This window comes from Pelmatolapia mariae, linkage group LG3_W (genome assembly GCF_036321145.2).
Source record: "Pelmatolapia mariae isolate MD_Pm_ZW linkage group LG3_W, Pm_UMD_F_2, whole genome shotgun sequence".
In the NCBI taxonomy this organism is placed as follows: Eukaryota; Metazoa; Chordata; class Actinopteri; order Cichliformes; family Cichlidae; genus Pelmatolapia; species Pelmatolapia mariae.
In genome coordinates, this window is record NC_086229.1 from 76,163,045 (window position 1) to 76,174,023 (window position 10,979).

The following is a 10,979-nucleotide window of genomic DNA, read 5'->3' on the forward strand; positions in this document are numbered from 1 at the left end:
TTCACTGCGTAATTGTGTAACTTTATTGGCAGTGTCCTCCTAAAATGTCCTCAACTAAAAAATAAATATAAAGTACATGAAAATATATAATTAGTCATAACGCTAAATCAATGAGAGCCCTGTGCTTGTTTCTCTGCAACGAATGTAATCATGGACAATGGAGGACAATGACATCCCAAGTGTGCCGTCCAAAAATCTGCCCGTGTATTGACTAGACCACCAAGTATTATAGGAAAACCCATAAATCCTTTAAATGAAAAAAAACGCTTTTGTGGCAGTAATATACACTGTCTTGTTGGTATATATATATATATATATATGATTTGTATTCAGTGTATCACGTTCATGTTTCCCTCTCACCACATATCCAAACCGATATCATGAGCAGCAGCTTTTACAGCTGTGGCTCCAGCAAACATCAGCTGATACTAGAAAGTAATATTAAATAAGTTCAAATGACAGCTGATCAAGCTTAAACATGCTGCTGTTGTTTCGAGCGACATCCACTGGTTTCCTCTTTTTGGTGCAAAGTGGGCGATAAACAAACAAGAGAGACGGGACTCGCAGAAAAGCCGACAGAAAAGCCAATCAGCTGATTATTGATCTGTTCCATGACTGAAGTAGCAACAAGAGAGGGAGGGGGTGAGAACAAGAGAAGAAGAGGCAGCTGTGCAGCAAAGACACAGAATAACTCCAGCTTTGTGTGTAATTGGTCCACCCAGACTTGATCATGACCAATTGGCTAACCCACCACCCTTCATTGTTTATACTGTTACAAAAACAAACAAACATGAAAAATCTAAAAATTGCCATTGGCCAACCGGGCAAATACCCAGTATGCCCAATGGCCAGTCCAGCTATGTGGTCAGCTGGTGGGTAAAAAGCATCTCTGAAAACGTTAGAGCACTTTTGCAAATATGTGACGTCTTAATAAATCGAGCAGATGTTTGAAGTTTACACAGCACCATTCTCGCCTGAAAATATCTCAAAAGTTTATTTTGTGATCCGTTTGAGTTTTGGACGAAATGCATTCTGGGATATTGCATTTCGTTATTTCGAGCTGATTGAAGTATAAAACAGCCCATCAGAATTTTTTGCATCCAAGTGTGTGATTGGTTGGTTTTGTGGCACAAATATAACGGTGTACAGAAAGAGTTGAACGCGCAGCGCAGAAATGTTGAGAAATGCAAGCAACAAACACTGAAATACATTTTTGCACACAGCAATTAATTTTGTTCACTCAAATTTAGCTTTTCTTTCCTCAAAATCAAATTCTCCTTAAAATGCAACACTTGCACCTGCAGAGGTAGCACGTGGGTACACTAGCATACTTTTCACAGGGCTAACACATCTAAGACATCGTTAACGGCTTCTACAATCACATAGAAGCTGTTTTATAAAGTTTTATAATTTTTATAAGTTAGAAACGGGACTGTGAATCACAATTTAATTTGCACAATTCGAGACTCACCAGAGTTCATGTATTGCTCACACAATACATGAACTCTGTAGCTCAACACGTTACAGGAGTGCAAGTTCCACATGGTAAATGAACTGGTTCTTTCTACTCTCCTGGACTACTCAAAGCGCTCTATACAACACACCCATTCACACAAGCACTACGTGAAGTGCTTTCTAACTATCAGTCATGCGCATTCATACGCCATAAGTATCTTGCCCAAGGATATTTGGCATGCAAACTAGGGGAGCCAGGGATCGAACCACCAACTTTCCGATCAGCAGCTGACCCACTCTACCTCCTGAGCTACAGCCACCCCACCACAGCAGTTTTGTGCGTCTGCAAAACAAAATCAGTGCTCAAAACTACGTTTCATGGAGTTCTTTTACCCTTTAAACACAGTGCAATATACAGACAAATTTACCTTGCGGTGTGCAGAGAGCTGCAGTGAAAGAAAGTTAACATTGTTAACTTTGGTAACTCATTGTGTTACTGATTATAACTAACCAGCCACTCTGCAGTGCATGCACTAGACCTGCAGAGTGGCTGGTTAGTTATAATCAGTAACACAATGAGTTACCAGTACAACACCAACACAATGGATGGAATTACAACACTGAACGCACAAAATCAGCTGTCCACAGGTTTACAGAGAAAACCTTTCACAGTCACAGTCTGGTGTGGAATCAGTTCTTGGATTAAGTCCTCTGTGCGTCGCAGTAACAGAGATTATGGTGGAGTCCTACCACAGTTCAGAAGTGTGAGTCAGTTTCTTGATCTCTGGAATATGAGTTGATCCAGCAGGAACAGAAGATTTCAGTGGAAGTTCAGATCTGCTAGGCGTGGATCACCATCGAGGTTCAACAGTCTCAGATTTCAGCGCCAAGATCTGCACTCGGCTAATAAACCTGATCTGTTTTGCAACACAAACACTGGAGTCTTATTTCCAGCATTCCTAACAGCTCAGCTGAAAATCACATCCAAACTGCTCCCTGTAATGGCAGCGGTGAATTTGACTATGTGTATTAGTGTGGTCTAAAGACATCTGTGCGACAGGAAATGTCAGCTTCCACAGCAAAAGAATATAAAACAAACTTACTAGGTCTCATCTTAGCTATCAGAGGCTTCAACATCAGATTGAGTAAAGAACACAAGCACATAACATGCTAACTGACACCAAAGAAAACCAACTGTGACTCACCAAATTCCAATACACCAAAAACAAAAGTACAAAACAACACCAATGAAATGATAACTGCTCACACTCTCAAATGTTCAAAATACAATCAGATCATATTAACCTGGGTTACTTCCTCATTATTGATCAATAAACTCAGTCATGCTTCAAATTAATTATTTGAAATGTGCATGTATGTAATAAATGAAAATACACAAAAGTAAATAAAAAAGATTCACTGTTTTGATCAAAAGAGTATTACAGAATATTTTGTGTGGCACAGTTTGTTTTATCTCAACTATGGTTTTGTGATATTTGATCATTCACATGTTTCCATCCAGATCTTTAAATTGTTCTGATTCAGTCATTTTTACTTTTATGTTCTTGTTCTAAACTGAACTGCAGCGAAACCAAAGGCTGAACTGAGAGCTGATAGGACAGCTGTTCCAGTAGGAGGCAGTGTGACCCTGACCTGCTCTGTGAGCCCATCATCATCATCATCATCATCATCATCTGGATGGAAATACTACTGGTACAGAGATGGGAAATCTTTTCAACCTGTGACAAATGGACAAATCAGTGTCTCAGAGGGAGGACTCTACAGCTGCAGAGGAGGAAGAGGAGAACCAGTTTATTACACAGAGGACAGTGAGTCAGTCAGGATTGACACAACTGGTGAGTTTAAATGTAACTTCCTACAAATCACTACATCTGATGGAAATTGAATTTTTCGTCTTTCATGTGTTTTTATTGTACTTTCTTGAACATTAACAGTGTCAAACAGGCCTGTTGTGACTCTGTATCCAAACTGGTCTGAGATATACAGAGGAGAGACGATCACTGTCAGCTGTGAGATCCATGGAGGAGACACTGAGTGGGATTATGAGTGGGAAACAAACAGCACCATAAAACCTCCAAATCAAACTGAATACAGGATTAGATCTGCTTCATCATCCAACAGTGGAAACTATCGCTGTAAGGGCAGAATGAAAAGTTCACAGCATAACACAACAGAGTGGAGTGATTCAGTCACACTGACAGTTTCTGACAGTAAGTCATATTTGCTTTAAGCTGTTTGAACACTTTGTAAAATGTGTTTCTGTTCATATAGACTGAGATTATTATTCTTTGTATAAACTGAGCTCACTGTTCAGAGACTGTACTACATGTTCACTGAGAGAAAATCTTTGTTGAACAGATGAACCCCGTCCTGTCCTCACTGTGTCTCCATCATGGCTGAGTCCTGGAGCCTCAGTAACTCTGAACTGTGAGGTTGAACATCCGTCTGCAGGATGGAGCTTCTACTGGTATAAAGCTGTTCCTGATCTATCAGAGAAATCCTCCAGTTATGAGCTGCTACCTGATGGCAGTGGGACTGCACAGGACTCCTACATCATTCATGGACAGACACACACAGCAGGATATGTGTGCAGAGCTGGAAGAGGAGACCCAGAGTATCACACTGATCACAGTCAACCAAAGTTTGTCTGGTCTGCAGGTCAGTTTGTTTCTCTCTGTCCTTTCAATAAGCTCATGTTAGGTCATCATTTTTATTCACCAAGATTTAGACCATTAAAATCTCATCTCCATGACAACCACTGATGTCTGTGTACATTAAAACTGAACTGAATATTTTCCTTTTTCTCTGTGATCAAACCAAACTGAATTTCTTTGTTTCCTTTTCTTAATTTTCAGTTTTTCTTTAATGTGATAACATGAAAAACAAAAGACATCTATGAGATTTTAAATGTTTTCTCTTTGAATACTTTTACTTTGATATTTAAACTCATGTTACTGTTTGTACTGATTATTTTTACTTAGTGCACAGACAGGATTTACACAGTTAAGACTCTTTGTTTAGTGCTCAGGTAGGTGTTCAGATAAAAAAGTCAAATATAGTTAATAAAGAAACAAAGATGTCAGCAGGCAGGTTAACAGCTCTGACAAATACAAGAAAAACACTGACTACAGATGGACGCTAGAAGAAGACGTCACAAATAACAGCTGCTGTTATTGTTCATTTAAAATATACTTCAAGGTTTTTAGTTTTGGTCCTGCTGCTGCAAAATATCTCACTGTAGAAGGAATCTGTGAAACAGACAATATCACAGAATTATGACAGAAACATTACAGCAAATGACTGAAGTGTGTTCAGAGTGATCTGTATCAGGTGGATAATGCTGAGAGTGATGACTCAAAGCTCATGATGTCACATGACGTGTACCCAGCTCTACATGAGCTGCCAGCAGATAAAGCATGTGGGTTAGATCATCTTAAACATGTCAGTATTCGGCTCCTTTGTTTTCCATTGATTTGACTGTCTGTGTGATTCAGGGCTTGTTGTCAGACTCAGTGTTGTCTCACCAAACAAACACTTTATCATATTGAACTATTAAATTTGATCTTCAAAACAAAAGCTTCAAATAAACAAATATTTTCACTGTGATATTTTGAATCCTAACATCTGTGAGCTTTGTCTCTTCACTGCATGTTGTTTCCAGATGTTCATTCAGCAGCGTCTCTCACAGTGAGTCCTGACAGAGTGCAACACTTCACCTCTGACTCTGTCTCACTGACCTGTGAGGGAAACTTCACTGAGTGGAGAGTGAGGAAGTTCTCTGAGGACGGTCGACTGTACTCTGACTGTAGGAGAATGACTGGATCCACATGTAACATCCACACATCAAAGTCAGATACTGGAGTGTACTGGTGTGAGTCTGGATCAGGAGAGTTCAGCAGTGCAGTCAACATCACTGTACAGAGTATGTTATTATACATTTACTTCTTGGATCTGAATGATTTAGACGTCACATGAACATTTGTCTCAGCTTTGCTGAATGTGAAGAAATTCTATGTGGCAAAACAAACAAAAATGAGAATTTCAGACAATTTCAGGCAACGAAGCATCAAAATATTCTTGGTTGTTGGTCTAATTTCTCTTCATCTTTTCATAATCCAGTTTGTCATAATTTGCCAACAGTATGTTTTATTTTCTCTGTCAGAATAAAACTCAAAAAAGCTCAACATCTCTGTCGTCAGATTAGATGAACTTTTAATGTCTCAATAGAGAGAAATTTGGGAAACACGTCATGCGAAATAACACAAACATACAAAGATTTACAATTTCACCTTTAACCATTCAATAACGTCACCATCAATAATTTGACTCCTGCAGGGAACATCCCAACTATATTTCCAGTCCTCATAATCACTCAGAAAACCAGGTCTGCATGTAGATCATGAGACACGACTCACAGCTTTTTCTCAAAGGTTTGCATCAGCTGGTCTGACTGAAACAATTGTGTGTGATTGTTTCACAGATGATGGTAATGGTCCTATCCTGGTGAGTCCTGTTCATCCTGTGACTGAGGGAGCTTCTGTTAGTCTGAGCTGCAGTTTGAGAACACAAAAAATACTTTCCAATGTGTTTTTCTATCACAATGACAAACTTATTCAAAATGATCCCCGAGGGGAGCTGAAGATCTCTGCAGTGTCAAAGTCTGATGAAGGTTTCTACAAGTGTCAGTACTCAGGAAGAGAGTCAGCACAGAGCTGGATGTCAGTTAAAGGTGAGCAGGATCAAAACATTTGATGTGTTTCTGTAAATGAGTTTCATGACTGACAAATAACATCATATTATCTCTTTTAATGTTTGAAGCCACCTGGGTCTGTTTAGTCAGAACTTTATAAAACTATTATGTAATATCTCTAAATTGTCAGGTTTAATATCGTTGTGATTCAGGACTCATGTGTGGGACTCAGGTGAAAACAGCAGAGGATGTAATCAGTGAAAGTTTCTTTATTCAAACAAAGTATAATTTATTTAACACAACAGATTGCGAGCTTTGACTCAGTCGACAAGAACAAAACATAAATGAACCTAAACTTAAGGAGCGAGTCCTACAAAAACATCTTAACTGAGGTGAGAGAGACAGGAAAGAGGAGCGGACATAACAGCGTGAGGGCGACAGATCTGTGGGAGAGGAGAGAGCAGTTAGGGCAGGAAATCTGAGAGGGAATGTGACAAGACAGAGAGTGTTCATAAAGTGGCTGCAACAATGACTTACTTGGAGTCCAGACTAGCTGGGGGTAAAGGATAAAGCAGAGGTCCGTGGAAACTGCTGAAGGGTGGGCAGGCAGGCAAGTGAGGAAGAGGCTCCGAGGGGGGCAGCAGTGGTGGTGAATAGGGGGGTAATGATCCAAGGTGGCAGGCGTCTGACTGGAGGTGAATGATGGCATGAAAATGAATCTTAAAGGGGAAAATCTGTTAGCATACAAACCTTATTTTCCTAGAAAGGATCCAGCAGACCTGCCTGGTTACCTCACTGACGAGCTGCAGTCATGTTAACTATCCATTAACATTTGGCTTACATCCACCGAGGACTTCAAGGTCAACTTTATGACTAAATAAAAATCCTCATAACACAGAAACTATGATTCTTACAAAGATGTGGGTCTTGTCAACATATAGAAAATACTGTATAAAGATTTATAATATCATTTGTTTGACCTCTGACCTCACTTTTACTTTTCACATCTGCCTTTGTTGTGTGGGGTAAAGGAAAATGTTCTTTGCTATCATATAACCAACAGCATACATATTGTATTAACAGGATATAGCTTCAGACCACATTGAGAAGAGCAAATATACTGGCAACATTTAACCTTTGTTGCAGGAATGGTTATAATCATTTTTATACACATTGCATTCTGTGCCTTTAAAGGAGTTGTGGCTCAGTCCGTTAATTGAGGGTCAAGAGCTTTTGGCTGGCGCTATGATTAGCCAATCTACTGTGAGGTTGACTAGAGCTGGGGAAAGATTGCATGCACGCTTACAGCACACTTATATCATGTTATTCTTGATTATCTGTTATCCATTTATATTTTTATATAAGGAAGAAGATTAACCTTTGAGTAGTGGCATTTGAATAAAACATTTATTCAATATATTACACATATAGTTTCAGTTGTGTACGTGCGGGCCTTCAGTCTGGTGGAAAGGTTGCAAGTTTTAGCTGGTGAGGTGAGAGGTGAAACTGAGTGCAGTTAAGGTCAACACATACACACACACACTCACACACACAGTAGATAGACTCATTTATAGGTGAAAGATATCTGCCTTTGGACCTATTTTTACTTCACTACAAACTTCTCACAGTACAAATAAAACAAAATACACTGAAAATACAATATTTTTTTCTTTGAAAGTAAATACTGTCAACAGAGTGAGCTGCCTTTGTGCTCTCAGAATGCTTCTTTTACATGTTATTATTAATTAATTATTCTTTGTTGTTACAGTAACTGGACCCAGTTCATCTCCTGTGTGGTTGATGGTTGGACTGGTTTGTGGAGTCTCTCTCATTATTATTCTCCTGCTCTTGTTGTATCGCTGCAGACAGTCCAAGTGTAAGAGCCTCTTCTTTTCATGCTGTATTAGAGAGTTTATTTACTACATACACTTTAATTATTCACACATATACATGTATTCTGATCTCATGACACTAAATATCAGTGGAACAATTTATACATGACAAACATGTGTAATAACATTTGTCTCTTTCACAGATTCATGCTTCACCAGGTTGGTAAAATACTTTTTATTATTATTTTAAACAAACATCAGTTACTTTTGAGTTTATTGTGTTTATTTCATGTTTTAGGTCGATCCAGTCTGAGAGTCACAGTCCGGGCTCCTCCACAAATCATGGAGTCAACCTGAATGAAACTCATGTGTACGACTCTGTTCATCCTGGTCAGTATTTAATCCATCTTTATTATCAATGTTAATATTGACTTTTATATCTGTCTTCATTAACAGTAACAGTTTTTAGATTTGGATTTTAGAAAGAAAAGGAATTTTTCAAACCTGATTGCATCTTTAACTTGTTCATCTTATTTCAGGTACCAATAACCTCTATGAATCTGTTAGCCAAGTGGAAGACAACAGAAATGGTGCAGTATATGTGTTGAAAAGCACAGAGCAGTTACAGATGAAACGTGTTTTTGATTTAATGAAACTAATTCCATGTGAAATGTTTACAATCCTGAAACTAAAATATGAACATTTCAGGATCAGATGAACATCAAGATGTCACATACGCTCTTACTGAATTTAAAAACTTTGGAAAGAAGCGTAAGTACATAACGCATGTGCAATTAAATGTAAATGTAAAGTAAAAATATAATAAATAAATATTTTAAAAACTTTAACAGTTAATTATTTTCTCATGATAAATATTCTGATCATCTTCACAGGGAAGCATCATAAACCAGCGCAGAGTGCTGTTTACTCTGAGGTGCAGACGGGAGCTGCAGGTACAGTCACAACAGTCTCATTCAGTGTTTGTACTGAAATGTGTCATTTCATTATGTTGCAGCTAATTATAGGTCAACATGGAGTTTAGTTATTCACTTACCAAGCTTAGCTGCTACACATCAGCAGAGTTAATCTGCAGTCATTTATGTCTTTGGTGGGTTAGTCATTAAATCAGGTGTATTTGTTTAAAATGATACTGTGTTGTTGTGTTGTTGTGTTCATTCAAAGCACTCAAACACACTGGAGAACAAATTTATTGAGTGATTCAGAAGCACAGCAGGTCAGACATTTTGCAAAGAACTCAAAACAACTTCTTCCACAGTTTGAGTTCAGTCTCTACATCAGATCACAGGTTAATCTTTTAGGTTGCCTTTTATTAAAGTCTTTAATCAGGGAAGCAGAAAAGTCCACTTTTCAACTGGATTTACAGCATCCATAGCTTCTGAATCACACCACTGATCACATAACCAAACACCATCAAATAAAACACATAATCTGAGTGTGCTCGATCACTGGAGGCACAGCAGAGCACTGTTTAAGCTGTTTTTGATACAGGGAAGTATTGGATGTGCCAATAGCATGGAAACGTGTGTATGTGGAATAGATGTAGGGCATATAAAATATGAGTAAGGGATGAAAGAAGGGAGTGATGCAGACGGGCAGATGAGTATAAATGGAGCTGTTTAGGAAGGTTTGAGGTTCATTCTCTAGTTTGCTGCAAATGAGTAACATCAGCAACATCAGAAGAAAGCACTGTGGAGTTCACAGTCAAAAGTTTCAGTTGCCCAATCACTGTGAACTCATGAACTGAAATAATTATTTTTTTGTCTCTCAAAAGAGTTGGAAGACTTTGTACTGGGTTACTGCTTCCTCATTTGGACTTTCAGGGACAGGATGGAGAGGAGCGCTGATTACCCCTCTCCTCACCTCAACACTATATCTGAAATCAGCGCTAGCACAGAGTAGATTAGTTATATTAGGATAAAATTCAGGTGAATGAATCAAGTGATTATTACTAGTTGATTAAGATTTTGCTTTGCCCCTGCTAATTTGCTTAAATAAAATATCCTCTGTTCAAAATTCTAAATTGTTAACTTTCTTGTAACAGTAAAGGAAACCTTGTGACGTATTACATCCCGTCAATAGTTCTTACATGTTGCGCTTAGCACTTGAAGTAGTCTGTTCTTTTCTTGGCAGCTAAAGTAATGACCTAGTGAAACTACAAAGAGCGAGAATCATTAAGGGGAGTGTAGCATTAATGCTGTTAATGGCTGCAGTTGACAAAACTGCAGAGTTTAAATCCACATGTGTCCAACAGCTTTGTATCATATACCTGCTGATCAAATGTATCCTGAGCTCTGACTTCTCTCTTAGAGGACAGTCTGATGTATGCTGAGGTCAAACGCCCCAAAAAAGAAAAAGCCAAGAAGAAAGCAGGTAAACAAAGTCTGCCATCACCTCCAGTGAATGTTGTCCAACATGTTTATCTGGTCTTAAAATCTTCTTTCCACTTACAGGAAAATCAAGTCGTGCAGCTGATGCAGCAGTTTATTCTGAAATCACATTAGGAAGCTTTCCTGGTAATTATGCTACCATGCAGGATGAGTTATTCTTCAAGTTATTAAATGGCGAACATCCTGAAACTTGGACATTTCTGTTCTTTGTGTGTTTGTCTTACAGGTCAGTGAAGAGAGCTGCAGCAGCAAAGCCAAAAGAAGCATTTAATGAATCCACTGTTGCTCCTCTGCTGCCCAAATATCAGACATGCTCAGTTTTTAGTGTTTATGAAGATGATATTGAATAATAATATAATATAGAGTTGGCACTGTGTCTTAGCATAAAGCACACAGAGATGTGTCCTGTTTCAGATCCATGCTCTTTATATTCAGCTGATATTTTTATTCATTTTTAAGCTTTAATATAAAATTTTGAATGTATCCTCTGCCAATAGCAAGTGCAATAGCAATAAAAACTATGAGGTGTAGCTCTGCTTTCTTTGTCTGTTTGTTTTTAAAATATTATTACTC

General features: G+C 38.4%; 1 protein-coding gene across 1 annotated transcript in view; it reads left to right on the forward strand.

Annotated features, from left to right (window-relative positions):
• LOC134623985 (Fc receptor-like protein 5) overlaps positions 1–10,382 on the forward strand; it is a gene marked incomplete at its 3' end in the record, with an annotated part of 68,646 nt that extends 58,264 nt beyond the window's left edge. Inside the window, exons 6-15 of the mRNA XM_063468983.2 lie at positions 3,835–4,134; positions 5,138–5,398; positions 5,957–6,205; positions 7,935–8,042; positions 8,202–8,217; positions 8,297–8,388; positions 8,538–8,588; positions 8,707–8,769; positions 8,892–8,951; positions 10,327–10,382. Coding sequence (XP_063325053.2) covers positions 3,835–4,134; positions 5,138–5,398; positions 5,957–6,205; positions 7,935–8,042; positions 8,202–8,217; positions 8,297–8,388; positions 8,538–8,588; positions 8,707–8,769; positions 8,892–8,951; positions 10,327–10,382 — 1,256 coding nt within the window. The remainder of the gene's footprint in view (positions 1–3,834; positions 4,135–5,137; positions 5,399–5,956; positions 6,206–7,934; positions 8,043–8,201; positions 8,218–8,296; positions 8,389–8,537; positions 8,589–8,706; positions 8,770–8,891; positions 8,952–10,326) is intronic.
• Positions 10,383–10,979: the final 597 nt, after the last annotated feature.